Source organism: Rhagoletis zephyria, unplaced genomic scaffold, assembly GCF_001687245.7.
Source record: "Rhagoletis zephyria isolate East Lansing unplaced genomic scaffold, Rhagoletis_zephyria_1.1 Rzeph_scaffold_00443, whole genome shotgun sequence".
NCBI lineage: Eukaryota > Metazoa > Arthropoda > Insecta > Diptera > Tephritidae > Rhagoletis > Rhagoletis zephyria.
This window is the reverse complement of record NW_016157527.1, coordinates 15,324-35,559: the sequence shown is the minus strand read 5'-3', so window position 1 is coordinate 35,559 and position 20,236 is coordinate 15,324. Positions and strand designations below refer to the sequence as shown.

At 32.4% G+C, this 20,236-nt stretch overlaps 1 protein-coding gene and 1 long non-coding RNA gene across 2 annotated transcripts in view; one reads left to right on the top strand and one right to left on the bottom strand.

Annotated features, from left to right (window-relative positions):
• The window catches only part of LOC108359717 (zonula occludens-like protein polychaetoid), a 187,764-nt gene extending 186,025 nt beyond the window's left edge, over positions 1 to 1,739 (bottom strand). The window contains exons 1-2 of the mRNA XM_017611687.1: positions 1,508 to 1,739; positions 731 to 980 (exon numbers count right to left, since the gene is read on the bottom strand). Coding sequence (XP_017467176.1) covers positions 731 to 808 — 78 coding nt within the window. The 5' untranslated portion in view covers positions 809 to 980; positions 1,508 to 1,739. The remainder of the gene's footprint in view (positions 1 to 730; positions 981 to 1,507) is intronic.
• A 4,225-nt stretch (positions 1,740 to 5,964) lies between these two features.
• On the top strand, positions 5,965 to 7,222 carry LOC108359718 (uncharacterized). Its single transcript, XR_001846980.1, has 2 exons — positions 5,965 to 6,130; positions 6,190 to 7,222. It is a non-coding gene; the product is annotated as an uncharacterized LOC108359718 (long non-coding RNA).
• Positions 7,223 to 20,236: the final 13,014 nt, after the last annotated feature.

Here is a 20,236-nt window from a genome sequence, read left to right as displayed (position 1 = left end):
ATATTCGCTCATTTGGTTGACCGGGCATCCGGATATAAAATTGATTTCAAAATTACTGAATCTATCGAGTTGCAAATGAATTAATAAAACACTTCTTTAATACACAAACAATTTGTATTTTTTTCTTCATTTTAACATTCTATACACTATTCGGATCTCTATACACTCTCTAGTCGGAAATCCGAAAATTCTGATTTTTATTCAGATATTCGAATATCCGAATAATCAAAAAATCTGGATAGAACTCCCAATCCTAAACAATATGTATTGGTTATATTTTTTTTGACTAATATAGAACTACATCTCAAACAAATTAGAAGTAATTAGAAATTTGTTTTCAACTCATACTCTATCAGAAGTCCCGCCTGTGGACTATGATATAAAACGTCAAAACTTAAGGAATCCTTGTTAAAAATCATCCTTCTTGCGAAAGCAAGAAAGCAAAAAAAAGTAACTGTGTACATATGTACATATTACTTTGCATCTAAACATGTTATAAGTAGACAGCGAATTTTTGTGCAAACAACAACCCTAAAATATGTACCACATAACTATAACCAAAATACATAAATTTGTAATACATTTTGCTTAAGTTTATGGTACTTATTTTATGGAAAAAATCCGCTGTCTAATTATAAGTTATTTTTATAATTTTTTATTGTTCCACTTAAATACATACATGTGTACGACCATAATTCTCATTATTATGTTATTAAGTGAAGTATTTTACCTGTTGTAAGTCATGGCGAAAATTGTTATTTGGCAAAGCTAGCTGATTGGATCCCGAAGAACCGGCGCCAGTATCCATTTTATTTATTAATCCCAATGAATGGAAACAGATACTGTAACTTAAACTATTGTTTGTTTCAAATAAAACGTTTAATGCATTTCAATTAGAATAACTATGTATGTTGCGTTTTGAAAGACCTTTGTAAGTTGTTGAACTGAGTTTGTCGTGAGCTCTGTATAGCTTTTTCTTCCTAAAAGACACGACACTCCTTACAGACATGGATATGCACATACATATGTACATACATACATATATTCATATCTGATTTTGTTTAACTGTATTCGAGAGTTTGCGAATATGGCAAAATACACGCGGATAACAGGTTCGTTGAGTATTCCCTCAAGTATAAGCAAACCTTAAACAGGTATTTTCATATTTAGGTAGAGGACAAGATCCAGCAGTTTTTCAGCATTTGTCATTTTTATTTGTAAGCTTGTATAATGAATTTAAGTTACTTTATCACCACAAAAAACACCTCAATTCAACTAAGAGTTTTGGACACAAACTCAAATGCTTTGCAAAACTTAATTTTTACTTTTACTTGCCGTACTTCGAACTCACTTTTTCTTTACTTTTACATATTTATTTTTACTGCACTCATATTTAGTATACGTATGTATGTACATATGCACATATCTACGATACAATATTACTGAGTAAGCAATTATCACCGTAGTTGAGGTACTTATGTACATATATTTAAATGGTTTCATTCACCAGCATTCGTTTTCTTACAGCAAGCACCTCTCATAAGACTATGGCAGTACAAGCGCATTAAATATCAACAGAAATGCCGAAGCCAAATATACGCGACAAACTGAAAATGCACAGATTCTAAAACAGGTAGATACATAGTATTTGCTGTTGCGATCTACTCCGCTCTGCACTTTGTTCAGCTGCGACGTTTTAAGCTGATTTGTCCGTAAATATCGACCACTCGCGACAAAGACCCGGCTGCTTATGCAGCAACAATTGAATATGAAGTGCTTGACTACTGGCCTAGAGCCAACGAATCAGGGTTGCCACTTTGAGAAATTGTTACCAAAATTGGTAAAAAAATTTGGGTTAGTAAAAAAGTAAATTTTTTCTCATTTTCGTAGATTTTTGATGAAGTTTCCGTACCCGATTTATTTTTCGTAGTTATATTTAAATATATTATAAATTTCTTTGCATACTTTTTATATAATTATATACGTATAAATGTATATCGATATAAGGCGAACATATCGCGCTCCATTCAAAACTAATTTTACTGGAATCCCCAGGAACTTTTGATTGCCAAAATATTTTAAATGATTATTTAAATATAAAGAAAAAATAGACAGGTATGTAATTACGCACTATAATTGTTCGCAAAAAAATTAAATCAACGCCATTTTTTATAAATGGGAAAAAAAATAAAAAAATCAATGGGAATTTTAAGCAGCACATTTTTGGCTATACTCAAATAGTATTTGCTTTAAAACTCCATACCCCGAATTGTTCTAAAAATTCAGAGTAAAAAATTCGAAATTTAGACGAAAATTTTTGGAATTTTTCTATATGCTGTATATAGTTTGAATCCTCGATTTTTATGGATTTAGTTAAAGCAACAAAAAAATTGCGAATATTAAAAAAAATCACTTTTTTGAATCACTGTATTTGTCTATAATAACTCGAGTTGAAGTTTTTCAAATAATCAAGTTTCGTTGTTGCCTTTAGTTTCATCACTTCCGCTTTTGGTTGAAGGAAACTGAGAATATGCCAATAATATGACTCAAATACCATATAACCAGTTAAGTAAAAAGTTCTTAAAAACAATTTTAATTCTTATTGAAATAACTAAAAAAATAAATAAAAAAACTATAGTTTTAATTAAAATAAATAAAAAAATAGCAAAACTATAGTTTTTATTAAAAGTTATTGGTAGATATTTCCTACATTTGGTAGATTTTATTCAAGGCGATGGTAAATATTTTTTTTGTCAATGGCAACCCTGCAACGAATTGAGTGCTAAAGAGAGGAGAAGAGAAGTACGTTAAGCTACAATAAGTGTTGCCAAACATCGGCTTTTTCTACCAAAACTGGTAGGTTTTTATCTATTTGGTAGCTTCCGAGATAGTTATTTGCGAAAAATAGAAAATATGTATCTCCAAACTTTTTAGCAACCTTTTGTACACGAATATTTCACCGGTGTGTTTTTATAACGGCGGCCACAAACATGTAAATATACCTGATACCTGTGTAAGTGCAAACGTATACCCTTATAATTAGCAATATACAATTGAACATCCATATATACTTTATGGCATACGTGGACCAAGATTTCAGAAAAGTCGCCAATGGGCTCGTACCCAACCATATTCCAGGCGGAGGTCTTCACAATCGAAGTCTGTGTTCGCGAATGTCATCGTAGAAGGTAGATATTCAGGCAGCGTTAAAGGCCTTACACTCTTTTAAAACGGAATCAAGGCTTGTGAACTCTTTAACCATCTAGGATCCCAAAATAGCGTAACACAGTGGTGGGTTTCGGGACCTGAAGGGTTTGAAGGCAAGAAAAGGCTGACCTCCCCGCAAAGCGTGGTGCCCAAATACCGCTCGCATGGTCCCGAGCTATTCTGTGGTACATCTAAAGGATATACTGCAGAACTACTTAGGAGCTAGCTGGAAATAATCTCGGATTGCTGCCAACTGGCGGAAGTAAAAGGGGATAAGACAATCAAAGAGATTCATAACACCTTCCAGGAGGAACTCCGAAAGACTCCTAGAACTTAGAATTCTTACTGNATGAAACTTTTTATTTTTGAATTAATACCACAATACTATTTTACCCTTCCGATTTATAATTTTTTTATTTCACACTGATGACAAATTATATTTTAATGGATATATAAAATTATTGGTTAGTGGAGTATGTATTTGAATATTTGCGAAATACACTATACAAAAATTGTACTTTTCGACTGTAAATTGTATCGACTTTTTAATTTGCTCATATGCATGCATGCATACGTAGATTCCCTTCAAGACCAATGCTTTGGTGGTATTCACGGGAAAGTTTATGTAGGTACATTTACATATTTTACACTTTTAACATAAATGTCAAGGCAGATATTTTAAGATACACTTCTTAACAAAAATTTTTTTTTAAGTTATTATGAATGGAAAAAAGAGACATCTTCCTTGAATTCAGTACTAAAACTTGACATTTCAAGTGCTTATCAAAACTTTATACATGTTAACTAGATTGGCCATTTGTCTTAAAATTATATAATTTTAATTATTTGTTTATAAAAATGCAGTTTACACTTTAACAAGACCCGTATAAATCCAAGGTTTAATCTTTGCGCAATATTAACAAAATCAACAAACTTTCGTAAAGCTTTTTAATTCGATTTCCTATAAATACACATTTTGAGTATGCAGTTTTGTAGCCCGATCAATTCAAATAAAACGCAAGTTTAAAATACATAGCTGCGACTTATCGTTGATTTTTAATATTTTTTTATTTTTTTGATGAAGGCGTTGCTCAATTTCTTCATTAAAAAAATTGTCGAACATACTTAGATAATATGGAAGAAAATTACCGACATCGTCAAAAATATGCTATACATCAAATGTAAATCACAGCTACTTTAATTTTGCACTTTGTTAGACTAAAATTGAATGAGCTACAAAACTGCAAAATATTAAGAGATAAAATTGAAATAGAAAGTTCGAAATTTTTACGAAAGATTGTTGATTTTTTTTATGTTGTTCAAAGATTAAACTCATTTTCATTTAGTGTTTGTTAGGGAATAAACTATATTTTTATAAACAAATAATTCAATTTAAAATATAATAAAATAAATAGTCAAATCTAGTCAATATGTGAGTGGCGAAAAATTAAGATATTTAAGAACATCTCTTTTTTAATTAACGATGACACTGTTTCTATATGGAGCTGATTTCAACATTTTGCTTTAATAAAATTTAGTATCGAAAATACTCTTTCCAAACTTGCCTAGGAATGTGATATAATGGTTCGTTCAACCTCATGGAATAAACGAGTAGATAAAAAATATATAACGGTAAAACTGGCACATATATAAATATATGAAATAATGCACTCAGGCGACCCCTATAGCCATTGTGTGTCACAAATTTAAGTTATCGATGGAATTTTTTTTCATCCCACGTATGACGTATTAATATTTATTTCAATATTGTTGTTGAGCTTTGTACCACGATTACGTTTCTAGGAAAAAATCAACAAAGACTTACAGGCTAACCTAATATTCACGCACGCCGCCAATTTATTGTCAAAAATTTCTCATGCACATGCAACTTGTATGAGATCAACCGAAATTGAACGGCGTGCGTATGAAGCTAACTCAATTTCCAAATTTTTTTCTGCGTGACATTTTGATTTGACGTTTCGCTCAATGAAATCAAATGCAAATGCATGCAAGTCAATTTCGGGTGACGCAAAAAAACATATTCGACGGCATGCGTACCAAAACGCAAGCCGCGAATATTAGGTTAGCCTGTAAGTGGTAGAAGTTATAGCTGCTGTTTCGGAGACAGAGACCGGCTTTGAGTACTAATAAAATTAGTGTACTTATTCATGATCAGGCATGGGCAGAGAACGAGCACACGCTCAAAGAGCGTAAACATCGCGTGTAGGTATACAAGCAAGAGCGTAACGATGAGAACGCGGCAGCATGCAAAATGAATTAAAGCGCAAACAGTCAACGACGTAGCGTAGACGTAGGTTGACGCAGACACGATCTATCTTATGGGATTCGCATCTCAGTATATCCAGTAAAAAAACTGTGGTGAAGTCCTTTATGGGGATAAAGTTTCTAGAGGTGAAATTTTAGGTAGCACACAATTTCTTACACGCATGGTTGCTTTTCAGCACTCATGAAAGAAACTTAAGAAATATTTGAAAAAAAAGTTCATATAGTACATTAATTTTGAAAGAAATACCATATAATGTATGTACTCTGGTTAATAATATCAAAAAATGTATTAGAACCACCGTTTAATGTTATATTTGATACAAATTAATATTGCTGCCCCGAACGCTCTGCGCCTTGCCACTGAATAATAGATTTACTTAAAATTACATCCCTGGTCCTTGTTCTTTCTGTATCGCATCGTGGTGAATTCATATTTCTCAGAAATTTTACAACAAAACCAAACAAAGCAAGTATTTTATTTGCTAATTTTTGCGATTTCTATTGTTTAATGTAAATTTGTCTTTTTAGGATATGTCGAGCCAACAAAGAAGGCGCAGTTGGAAAATTTAGTAATTAGTAATGAAGTAGCTGGCATATTTGGAAAATTATGCCGATAAACAGGATGGAATTTGGGAAAGTAAGTGCATGGTTTCAGCATATCTATGTATAAAAAGTATTTAATTAATTTGTTTATAGAAATGTTATAAATCGAGTGGCTCATTTACGATGTGCTCCAAACATTTGGCGAACTTTTTTTCGCCTTTTCAACGTGCTAAGTAACAAGTTAAGATGACTGCCATCATGGGCCGGTAAGAAACCGCAAGCAAAGGGCAGACAACCTTCCAGGAAGCTGCCTCCTGTCCCCGAGCCGAAGCTGCAGTTCAGCAAGAGCAGGTCAGCAAATTGCTACCCTGATCAAACGTAAACTAAAGCGCTCTGCTGTGATTGCACTCCGTAAATGTGAAAACTTGGTGCATGCTGAGAAATATCAAACAAGAAAACTCGGTGATGGACGCCGTGAGATGGAGGAGCGCTGTGTGGCAAAGAAATGCGGCCAATTCGACGGGCCTGAAAAATCCAAATTGGCTTTTGTGATCCGCATCCGCGGTATCAACAAAGTTGCACAAAAAGTGCGTAGTTTTACAGTTCTGTCTTCGCCACATTAAAACGGTGTGTTCATCAAATTGAGCAAGGCAACCATTAATATGCTACGTATGCCGAACCCCTATATGGGGTTATCCAAATCTTAAATCAGTTTGTGAATTGATGTACAAACGTGGAATGGTCAAGCGTGTCCCAATCTCTGCTTTGTGATCGAACGCAAATTTCGCGAAGCGCACGAAATTCAGTGCGTTGATTCACTTCACTTCAAGAAAGCCCCCAACTTCCTGTTGCTATTCAAGCTCAACACATCAACCCGAGGCTGGCGCAAGAAGGCTAATCACTACGTTGAGGTTGGTGATTTCGGTAGCCGTGAGGATAAGATCAACAAATTGCTGCACAAGATGGCTTAAAGAAATTGTTGTTTTGTATTTAAGTAGACAATATAATTTGGCACATCTTCAAAAGACGCCCAAGCAAAAAAAAAAAAAAAAATTAAAAAATTCCTGAAGTTGCCTTTTCACGGGTCGATTTCTGTCGACTGGAAAATTTACTTAAGATATCGACTAGCCAAAACGCTTACATTTTACGGTTGAATTGCAATTTACACGGGTAGATTTTGGTTAAACGACAAAAATCGACCGTGTAAAGGCAGCTTAAATAACGTTCAAATTAATCACCCCCTTTGAGATGGAAAATACCAATAACCATTTCATAATTTCGAAAATTATTCCATTTATATTTGTTCTTGCATTTTCCACACCACTTGTGAGGTATGCTTTTACGCGCGTTACCGATTTTTTTTTAATGTGCTCGGTTGCCCAGGAGGCCTATTTTCACCTTTACAACTTAACTTAAACAGAATTAAAACTAAAGCATGCAATATATAAAGAAAATTAAAAGTTGTCTTACATCTAGTAAACTTAAAAAATTGCACATTAAATTCATTTTTCATTATAAAATAAAATTAAATATCACAATTCCGTTGACAAAATGTGGTCTGTTTGCACCCACAGTAAGTTCCCATGAAGCCTAGCCTAAATTCAGAATTGAAAAAAAAACGAGCAAATGGGGTCGGAAACTACTAGCCCTAAAAGCATAATGTGGAAAATGTTTGAAGAGCTGCGAAATTGTATTGCAATAATAAAAATAACAGTGCATAAATTGGAAAAAATGGTTTTTGTTTTGCTTTATAATTTTTGGGAATATTGGTTCAGATGGAATTTTTTTATTTGTTTGGTTTTTCAGCTCGTTAATGATGCACCCAGGGTTGCATTTACTGTCTATGAAAATATTTCGTGAGGCGTTCCTAAATTAGCTCCGAGCAACTAAAAGTTGGTTAAGCTTAAATGAAATAGTTTTTTATTAAATATTTATTCCTGGTATTTAGTAAAAAACATCAATACTAATGTAAGAAAAACAAAACATCAATGCTAATGTATGAAATGAAGTAAATANTTCACTTGCAAGTTATTGCTAGTTTTGTGTTCAATAAGTTCTTCTGCTAGTTTTCTCTTCTTCTCAATTTAACGCTCTATTTTGCTTTTACGCTCTCGCTGCAATGTTACTGTTACTATACAAACCTAATGTTACTCGCATATTTTCGAGCCTGTATGTACATTTTCGGGAAAAAGGTTAAAAAGTGTATCCATCTGCTGAAAAGATATTTTCGCAGATTCACAATTTATTTAAAATAAATCTATTAGCCCAATCTCCAATTCCATGTGAATAAATCTCCCCAGTGCTTAAATAATTTTCACCACATTAAATAGCTGCACAACACCCTAATTGCCGAAAAAGCGTTGCTTGCAACACTAGTCCTTTATGGAGACCAAACTTGGCGAAAAAAAATAGCTAAGTTTGTTTACTGGATATACTGAGATTCGCATGCTAACGTTCAAAAAATGACTTCAAAAAATGACTAAGAGTAATTTCCACCAAAACAAGAACACACTCAAAATATACTAACTCTTATTTGTGGCGGCAATTTTCGTCTCTATCGAGTATAGTCTACCCAGCTGGATTTTACTCATTTGGTCGAGTGAGAGGCTGAAAATAATTTCAATGAGTTTAATATTATTTGTGTTCTGCTTTGTTCTACATCAGTGTTAGCATTTTTGGTACAATTGTACTTTTTTGATACAATTTCGTTTACTACTCAGTACGTTTTAGTACAATTTTGTGATGAATACTATAAATATATACGTAGCTCTGAAAATTCACTGCGGGAATTCGTTTTATCTTTTTGTCTTCGCCTTCTCGTTATTGCCTTTGTAAGTTTTGAAAAAAGGTTTTGAAATAACCGTTATAACATATCAAAAGGTGTGCTATCAACCTCTCATTCCTAGGCAAGTTTTGAAATAATATTTTCGATACTAAATCTTATTAAAACAAAATGTCGAAATCAGCTTCATATAGTTAGAAACAGTATCATCGTTAATTCTTTATGTTCTTGAATATCATATATATATATATATATATATATATATATATATATATATATATATTGACTAGAGTTGACTTTATTTTATTATTTTTTAAATCTAATTATTTGTTTATAAAAATATAGTTAATTCCTTAACAAAAACTGTATGAAAATAAGTTTAAATCTTTGCACAATATAAAAAAATCGACAAACTTTCGTAAAAATTTTGAGCTTTCTATTTCAATTTTAGTATAATAAAGTGCAAGTTTAAAGCAACTGAAATTTGTCGTCAATGTCATATTATCTAAACGCGATTTTTTTTTTACGAAGAAAATGAGCAACAAAAAAAAATATGTATATTAAAAATCAACGATAAGTCGCAGCTATTTTAAACTTGGACTTCACTTAAATTGATCGGGCTACAAACGGTATTCTCAAAACATGTATTTCTAGGAAATCGAGTTAAAAGCCCGAAATTTTTACGAAAGTTTGTTGATTTTTTTAATGTTGCGCAAAAATTGACCCTTGGGGTTTTATTAAAGTATAAACTGCATTTTCATAAACAAGTAATTAAAATTAAATAATTTTAAGATAAATGGCCAATCTTGTCAATATGTGAGGGTCGTAAAGTTTTGATTAGCACTTGAAATACTAAAAAATAAAATGTCGAACTTTAGTACTGAATTCAAAGAAGATGTCTCCTTTATCCATGCATAATAACTTAAAAAAATTTGTTTATTAAGAAGTGTACCTTAAAATATGTGCATACACATTTATGTTCAAAGTGTAAAATGTACCAACATAAACTTTCCCATGAATACCATCAAATCATTGATCTTGAAGGGAATCTATGTATGCATGTACCATGAAAATATATGAGCAAATTAAAAAGTCGATGCAATTTACAGTCGAAAAGTAAAGTTTTTGTATAGATTTCGTATTGAAANTGAATACCATCAAATCATTGATCTTGAAGGGAATCTATGTATGCATGTACCATGAAAATATATGAGCAAATTAAAAAGTCGATGCAATTTACAGTCGAAAAGTAAAGTTTTTGTATAGATTTCGTATTGAAAGAACAATTTAATTTCCCAACACTGTGCGACATGCGGGCGCCACCATAAACAAGTGTGAGCTAAAAGTGAGAGTGTGTTAGTGTGCCTTCGCATCAGCGTTGCCAGGTTGCCGTTTTTAACGTCATTTGGACGTTTTTTGTATCTTGTTGACGTTCGGACGTTTTTTGTTCAAAAAATGACGTTTTTAACTTCCCAGTAATTTTTCTCGGTTACTAAATCTTGTCAGTTGAACTGATTTTGTATTATTTTCTTAATAAATCTTAACAAGCTTTGTTTTTTGCAACAGCTTCTTCAAATGATATTTGTCCTTTGGATGCATACCAAGCGTACGGTCATTTTTTTTTGGATTATTGGACTAAGGATCCCGCGTTCAAAGGCTGCTTTTGTAAACACTTGAGGTTACGAGGCTTATTGCAATGTTTGCAAGTGCACATTAAAAGCCAAATTATGAAACACGCACGCTCGCAAAAGCACCAAAAAAGCTGTAGCAGCATAAAAAGTCAGAAAAAGTAGGCGACTTTTTTAAGACTTCATTGAAAATGTAATGAACGCAAAAAAGGCTGAAATATTGCTATGCTCCTTTTTAGCAGAACGTAATTTAGCATTTTCGACAATCGACCACCTAACCAAATGTCTACAGAAGAAAAAAAAATATTAAAAATCAACGCGATTCTTTAGCAACTTAAGACTTCCACATTATTACCCTGGAAAATAATGGGCTATCAAGCTGCATACTCCAAAAATTTCTTAAAAATCCGAATAAAAACTCGAAAATTTAGCTGAAACTTTGCAGATTTTTTATAATTTTTGCACAAAGTATGAAATGTGGATTTATATTTTGTTTGTTATATAGTCAGCTTGGCTTTTATGGAAAAATAATAAACATTAAAAGACAGCCACAATCGATCAAAATATCAGCTGATAAAAAGTGTATATATAAAATAATATTTATATTAACAATCTCAAACTAGTTTGCAATGAATTTTAAATGTGCAAGAACTTAGTCATNACTATAGCTAATATTAAAAAATGATTAGAATATTTAGAACCAGCGACCTAAATGCACACCAGCAATATTAATGCTGTTCTTTACATCTTTTGATTATAGGCCAGTGCAATTATAAAGAGAACAATTAAAAACTTATTGAAAAAAGATAACTTTGAGATTGACGATAAGCTAAAGGGCTGCGAGTAATGATATTTGACTTTATCTTTTGCGTTAACGGATTCATTATCTAACAATATGCACCAAACCTTTTTGCTGAACCCAGAATTTTTAGCAAGAATTGGTCTTATTCGACTAGTGTGCTGTGGTTCAATTGGCGGTCGATGCGCGGGCTCTTACAATTAAAATAAAATACTAATATTTTTCAGGCTTGTTGATGACTTCAAGATACAATATATTTTAAATATTACCAAGGGATTTGGATAAAATTCGATTTTCGACCCGCCCTATTGTACATGCTCTCGCTTTGTGTGCCCAGCAGTGTTGCCAGGTCTTCGGCATAAGAAAACGTTCCTTTTAGTCTGAAAAAACGTAATTTCCTACCAAAAAACGTCTTTTTCAATTGGCTGTACAAAAATTGTTATTATTAAACTTTTATTGTATACAAAGGTACATATCGCTGCAGAAATATTCCTAGAGCATTTAGATGCATTTCTGCATCAAAAAGAAAATTTTGTCGCTTACGTTATTTTGGCGGTTAGGGCTCGATATGTACGTAATGTACATTTATTAAAATGTCATTTCGAAAGAGCACATTTAAAATTCATTGTAAACTGTTCGTTAATATCAAAATCATTTTATACATACAGTTGTGATCAGCTTATTAAATCATCAATATTTTGATCGATTTTGGCTGTTTCTCTTTCGTTTATTTAATGTTTATTATTTTTCCATAAAAGCCAAGCTCATTAACAAACAAAATATAAATCCACAAAAATTGTGCAAAAATTATAAATAATCTGCAAACTTTCAGCTAGATTTTCAACTTTTTATTCAGAGTTTTTAGAATTTGAGTATGCAGTTTCATAGCCAATTAAATTTCAAAGGGGCTATATAATCGCGTTGATTTTTAATAATTTTTTTCTTGTAGACCTTTGGTTAGGGGCTCGGTTGACGAAAATGCTAAATTACGTTCTGCCAAGAAGGAGCATAGCAATAGGTCCATTCAATATCAAAAAATTGTTACGAATTGTTGCTAGTACTTGCAAGTTTTTACTGGGAATGCATTCAACAACCCAAAATATTTGCAAGAGGGAGCGAATTCGAGAGAGTAACAAACCGAGAGAGCTGCGAAGTCTTGCAAGTAAAAATTTTACTAGCAGGAATTTGTAGGAGTCAAAAAGGAAGGTTATGTTTCAAACTCAAATGTAAAAAAACTGTTTAAGAGGATGATTTGATGAAACATAATAAGTGAAATGAAAATATGGATGAAAAATTTAAATCTATTGTATATTTTTTTATTTTTATGATGATGGGAACTACTCCCAATTAAAAAGAAAATCACGCGCCAAAACTTGACCGTCAGAAGGTGTCAAAATGGCTCAAGTTGCAAGTTTTTACTAGTTTTGCGTTCAATAACGTTTTTTAAAAATTTTCTCTTGCTCTCAATTTTACTCTCTATTTTTCTTTNTAAACAAAATTTTTCCACGATGATGCAAAATAATGGATTTTCTATTAGAAGTACCAAAATTGTGCAAACTATAGCTAATATTAAAAAATGATTAGAATATTTAGAACCAGCGACCTAAATGCACACCAGCAATATTAATGCTGTTCTTTACATCTTTTGATTATAGGCCAGTGCAATTATAAAGAGAACAATTAAAAACTTATTGAAAAAAGATAACTTTGAGATTGACGATAAGCTAAAGGGCTGCGAGTAATGATATTTGACTTTATCTTTTGCGTTAACGGATTCATTATCTAACAATATGCACCAAACCTTTTTGCTGAACCCAGAATTTTTAGCAAGAATTGGTCTTATTCGACTAGTGTGCTGTGGTTCAATTGGCGGTCGATGCGCGGGCTCTTACAATTAAAATAAAATACTAATATTTTTCAGGCTTGTTGATGACTTCAAGATACAATATATTTTAAATATTACCAAGGGATTTGGATAAAATTCGATTTTCGACCCGCCCTATTGTACATGCTCTCGCTTTGTGTGCCCAGCAGTGTTGCCAGGTCTTCGGCATAAGAAAACGTTCCTTTTAGTCTGAAAAAACGTAATTTCCTACCAAAAAACGTCTTTTTCAATTGGCTGTACAAAAATTGTTATTATTAAACTTTTATTGTATACAAAGGTACATATCGCTGCAGAAATATTCCTAGAGCATTTAGATGCATTTCTGCATCAAAAAGAAAATTTTGTCGCTTACGTTATTTTGGCGGTTAGGGCTCGATATGTACGTAATGTACATTTATTAAAATGTCATTTCGAAAGAGCACATTTAAAATTCATTGTAAACTGTTCGTTAATATCAAAATCATTTTATACATACAGTTGTGATCAGCTTATTAAGTCATCAATATTTTGATCGATTTTGGCTGTTTCTCTTTCGTTTATTTAATGTTTATTATTTTTCCATAAAAGCCAAGCTCATTAACAAACAAAATATAAATCCACAAAAATTGTGCAAAAATTATAAATAATCTGCAAACTTTCAGCTAGATTTTCAACTTTTTATTCAGAGTTTTTAGAATTTGAGTATGCAGTTTCATAGCCAATTAAATTTCAAAGGGGCTATATAATCGCGTTGATTTTTAATAATTTTTTTCTTGTAGACCTTTGGTTAGGGGCTCGGTTGACGAAAATGCTAAATTACGTTCTGCCAAGAAGGAGCATAGCAATAGGTCCATTCAATATCAAAAAATTGTTACGAATTGTTGCTAGTACTTGAAAGTTTTTACTGGGAATGCATTCAACAACCCAAAATATTTGCAAGAGGGAGCGAATTCGAGAGAGTAACAAACCGAGAGAGCTGCGAAGTCTTGCAAGTAAAAATTTTACTAGCAGGAATTTGTAGGAGTCAAAAAGGAAGGTTATGTTTCAAACTCAAATGTAAAAAAACTGTTTAAGAGGATGATTTGATGAAACATAATAAGTGAAATGAAAATATGGATGAAAAATTTAAATCTATTGTATATTTTTTTATTTTTATGATGATGGGAACTACTCCCAATTAAAAAGAAAATCACGCGCCAAAACTTGACCGTCAGAAGGTGTCAAAATGGCTCAAGTTGCAAGTTTTTACTAGTTTTGCGTTCAATAACGTTTTTTAAAAATTTTCTCTTGCTCTCAATTTTACTCTCTATTTTTCTTTTACGCTTTCGCTGCAAGTACTTACTGGAAAAGTTATTGAATGGACCTAATATTTCAGTCCTTTTTATGTTCATTACATTTTCAATGAAGTCTTAAAAAAGTGACGTTTTATGCTGCACAGCTTTTTTGATGCTTTTGCGAGCATGCCTGCTGCAATAGATCAATGCAATTGCACCCATTACAGCGAGCCTCGTAACCTCAAGTGTTTACACAACCAGCCTTTGAAGACGGGATCCTTAGTCCAAGAATCCAGAAAAAATCTTTTTAAGCAGCTGCAGCAAAACACAAAGATTGTAAAGATTTATTAAGAAAATAATTCAAAATCAGTCTACTTATAAGATTTAGTAACAAAGAAAAATTACTGGGAATTTAAAAAACGTCATTTTTTACACAAAAAAGTCCAAACGTCAACAGGGTACAAAAAACGTCCAACTGACGTTAAAAATGGCAACCTGGCAACGCTGGTGCCGAGGTTAAAATAGTGTTAGTGCATATGTGTGAATATTCTGCAATGAACAATATATCCACTAACACTATTTCTTGTGTTATTCCACCAATTACTTAAAAACACCAATAATTGCAGTTCCCGGATTGGAGATCACCACATCTCCTCACCAGACTTATTTTTTCTAGACTGCAGCTGGAATCGAACCTTATTTAACCTACTACTATTAAGTGCAGCTGATTTTCCGCTATTTAGACTTGACAGCGGGATTGCAATTGTTAATTCTATACATTAATTTGCTTTATTGTATAGTTTCAGGCAGGCCTATCCTAAACTATTTATTTGTCAAAATTATTGTGGCGTATTAATATTTATTTCAATATTCAGGGTATTCATATAAATGTGTAAACACCTCGTATCCGCGTATGCCTCGTAAATAAACCGGTTTTCCTTACAAAACTAACTAAGTTTCCGAGGTTTACGTATTAGTTTTAGGCTTAGGAAAAAAAGCAACAAAATCTAAGCGGTCGACTATAGCAGCTATAAATTTTACCGCTTAGTCTTTGTCGTTAGTTTAGTCGCTGTACAAAGCTCAACAACAATATTGAAATAAATAATAATACGCCACAATAATATTGACAAAAATGTATTTTTAAGACCGTCCGAAAAAATCAGGTCGAAATGTTTTAATTTTGAAAATAAATCTCGTTTATGGCAACGCTGATTGTAGCTTAACGTACTTGCTAAGGCTTTCTGCACATTGGTCGCCCAATCATAGTTGCTTCATCGTCACAATCAGGACGCAACGATTACATGACGACTACACTTTCGCACACTCGGTCGTGATATTTCAGTTCATTTGACGTCTAAAAATTCACTTGGAGCAGGTATTTTCTGTTTTTCTAGTGAATATTTTCGCGAAATATTACAAACACCTGCAATTTTTAAAATATAGACTGTGCTGCAAAATTCTAGACATAATTTTTCAGTAATATCTCTTCTTTTCTTTTCCTGAAATGTGTTTTGAGCATGCGCACAGAGACTTTTTACAATTTCGTCATATTTTATAGTTAAAACGCTCACATTTATTGAATCTTAATGCAATTATCCACTTTTTAATAATTTCCATATATTTTATGCTAAATCTTCTATTTTTTTGCAATTTTAATCAAATATTAACTTTTTCACTAATTTTTTCCCATAAAATGTAAACAAACATTTTGTGCATAACGTNTATATTTTATGCTAAATCTTCTATTTTTTTGCAATTTTAATCAAATATTAACTTTTTCACTAATTTTTTCCCATAAAATGTAAACAAACATTGTGTGCATAACGTTTAGCAAACGACAGTGCCGTACTTATCCGTTTCTGCATATTCTACGATTTGCCGATAACGACAAGTGTGTAGATCTCCTTTGAAATGCATTTGCTCGGCTCAAAATTTCAGGGCGATAACGCAACTATGATTGGACGACAAGTGTGCAGATAGCCTTAATCAGTTATCTTCTCCTCTCTTCAGCATTCAATTCGTTGGCTCTAGGCCTGTAGCAGGGAAGCCAACTCGTGGGGAATTCCACGATTTGCGGGGAATTTCAGTTTGCGTGGAAAACCGGGGAAAGGACCGTTTTTTGTGGGGAATTTCAATTGACGTGGGGAATCAGGGGATGAACTATTTTTTTCTCTTGAGGAATTAGGTGTTAACTAATTTTTTCTTTTTTGCTTCACTAAACTCATAATAAGTCAAAAAAATTGCATAAGAAATGCAACTGCAACTAAAGTACTGATTATGCAACCCTGCATATGGTGGAGTGCAATGAGGTCCGCGGAAATAACGCCCATGGGCTTTATTTCCTAAAAAAAGGAATAAAGCCCGCGGGCGTTTTCGCCTTTTCGAAAAAGAAATTAAGCCCGCGGGCTTTATTGCCTTTTGCCGGTGGACATTATTTCCCTTTCCATATGGCAATAACGCCCGCGGACTTAATTTCCTAAAAAATTAAGTACAGCCCGCGAGCGTTATTTCATCTTTAAAGTGGCTCTTGTCTCTATTTTAGAATAGGTAAGTCTAAAACCCCCTGTTCTAAATAAAAACTAACTAATATGATAACCAGTGTTGCCGTTTTGATCCATATACTTCAAAACAAACAGATACGTGTCTGTGCAAATTTTCGGAAGCTACTCTATTTTTTTGCTCATTTCGCGAGATACTTAAATTTTTCGCGTAGTACAAATTTTGATACATGACATGGCAGGGATGAAAAATGGAAATTTCAGATTTTAATATCATAAAATATACAGCTTGTACCTAAAACAAGTTACATGATTCCTTTGTAGTTTTTTTTAATTAATTTTATTTAAATTATGAATACAAAATGGATGTACTTTAAACATGACTTTTTTCAAACTGATCTTATATCTACAGACTATAGTCTAATGGGAAAAATATTGGCGAAAAAGACAAAAAACGCACTTTGCAAAGTTTTCATTTTTTATCCTGCCCTTTATAGAACCCGTCTCAAGTACAGAAAGTATGAAATTTGGGGAAATCCCAAACACAGGACTGTCTGGCCGAAAAAAATGAATAGATAATATAAAAATGTTATCATATGCGGGCAACTTTGGCCTTTGCAAAGCTAGAGCGTTTGTAGATTTCACACCATCATTCAAGATGAGAGTAGGTCGGTATAGGGCGCAATGACGTTTAAAAAAATATAACAAGAATTACGAATTTGAGGAAAGCTAAGTTAAGTGTTAGTTTTCGTACTGGTCATTCTAAATGCAGTGTAAATTTTTTAAGGTAAATACATATGTATATTACTACGGATCAAAAGATGATTGTACCTAAAATCTAGTGATTGTACCTTATGTACCTTTAAGTCATCAAACGTCGAAAAAGGTGCAATTGTGCCTACGTTTTCATCCGTATTGAAACGTTTTGGGGTCAAAAAAGCTTAAAGAAAAATGTTTCAAATGAATTATGTATAAAGAGTTGACTTCATTAATTTTTAATTTACTTTATTTGCCTTATAAATAGCTCTGCAACTGCAGAGCGTATATTTTCAGATTTAAGATTGGTCCAATATGAAAACAGAAATAGAATTTAATTACAAACTGTTGAGAATATGACGTGGCGTAAATATAAAGTCGACACTGAAGGTGGTCTCAGCTTTTGGACATAATTTCCATCGCGTTTAACGTGGAATGTATCACATAATTTGATAATTAACGTAAATGATCGACAGTTAATAGTTAAGTGTGTACATATATTATTTGAATTTAAATTTCTATAAAATCTGTACATAATATTTTGTCTCTATACAAGATTAAAAACACTAATCTCTTTTTTGATAGACTGTCACAATATGTAAAATATTTTTCTTCATGGATATACATATGTATTTGAATAAATGTGAATTATATGATTTTTCGGTTATTGACAATTATAAAAAGCAAAGGTATGAAGCCAAATAGTATTTTTAGTCCTTTATAACTTGATACTTTGATACTTAAATAAAAAAATTTGTCATACATTTGATAAATTTTTTGTTTCTTCTACGATAAATTTTTTCATGACGTCGCGGCAACACTGGTCATGAATTGCATAATTGCGATTCCTTTAATTCTAATAGAGTCCGACCGAATAATCGGCATAGGCTAGTATCCGCCAAAAGAATAGGCATAGGCCGATTCTTAGCCGATTCTTTTTACTTTTTCCGCAATTTTAACAAATGTTCATCAAAATTTGAAATTCTTTCATCAGATTTTTTAGAATTTTTTTGAGTACGCAGTTTTTTAAATTTTAGTATAATAAAGTGCAAATTTGAAGTAGCTAGGTAAGTATTGATTTTTGACAACTTCTTGTTCACGTATTTTCTTCCAAACAAAGTATGTTCGAATTTTTTTTTTGTATGCAGAAAAGCCGCAACACCTTCCAAAAAAAAATTTCCAAAAATCAATAGTAAGTCGTAGTTACTTAAAATTTGCACTTCATTAAAATAAAATTGAATGGGCTACAAAACTACATTACTCAGAATGTTCAAAGAAAAAGTTTGAAATTTTTACTAACATGGTTTTTGTTAGATAACGAGCTACACTTTCATAAAAAAATAAGAAACATTCAATAAACGAAAGGGAAATATCCAAAGAATGCTAAAATGTCGTTACTGTGAGTATTGTTACGATTATCCTTGAATTAATCATTCCTAAATCCTTCGGGTTCTTTTCACTGGATTGTTAAATTGTTTACGTTATAAAAATACTTTTATTATTAAAAGTCTAGTGCTGCAGTTTATTAACAAATTGGATTCACTTCAACACATTTATAGTCAGCAGAAGCTGTATATTTTTACTACTATGAGTACAACTAAGAAATGTGATTTCAAATGAACTATGTTTTTAACATTGAATAAGAACATGACTATGGAACAAAGTATTGCAATAACATGTATGCATATGCGATATACTACTTTTAATACATATTTATGTATGTACATAAATAAGTGAATAGATTCTTGAATGATCATTTGTTTTGTAATGTTATTTGTTTATGTTTTTCTCTTGTTATTATAAAAGTTTATGAAAAACATTTGTTCATGAATAAATTTATATTCAGGTAGTTTTTTTGCGGAATCGGCATCGGCATCGGCCAAAAATTGGGAATCAGTCGGACTCTAAATTGAAATTCAAAAAATTTAACGAATACGACTACTGTGATCGTAATCCTAATTGTCATGATTACAATTACGGTAATTGTAATGTTAAAATTTTTAGGATTACACTTACTACAATCGTAATAATAGAAAGTACGATTACGATTACAGTAGTCGTAATCGTTAAATCTTAAGGATTACAATTAAAGTATTCGCATTCAAGCATGTTATAATTACAATTACAGTAATCGTGACGCAGAAAATTTTCGAGATTACAATTACAGTAATTGTAATCCTAAGCAGGGTTCGGAAATATTCACTCACCTTCGTACGCGAACGCGAAGGTGAACGTATCAAATATTCTGTATTGATTCTCCTTCGCGAACGTGAAGCACAAAACCAGTCCAGATAGTTCGCGTTCGCGAATGTTAGGTAGAAAAAATTCCCGCTGTTGTTCGTACGCGTATGTATTGGTGGACCAAACAGCGTGCGTTCATATATGTAGCTATAAGTGGCAGCGATGCCTTCGCGAAGGTTCACTGCTGTCGTTCTCCTTCATAAATGAATGAAAATGCTGCGGCAAATATTCGCGGAAAGTTGGTGTGGCTAGAGATACTATTCTGTGCGAAGGCAATTTTGTTAATTGCATAAGATTTGCACCGTTCATTCGATTTTCAAAAATGAGGTGTCAAATGAAAGGGCTTGACCTCTGGATG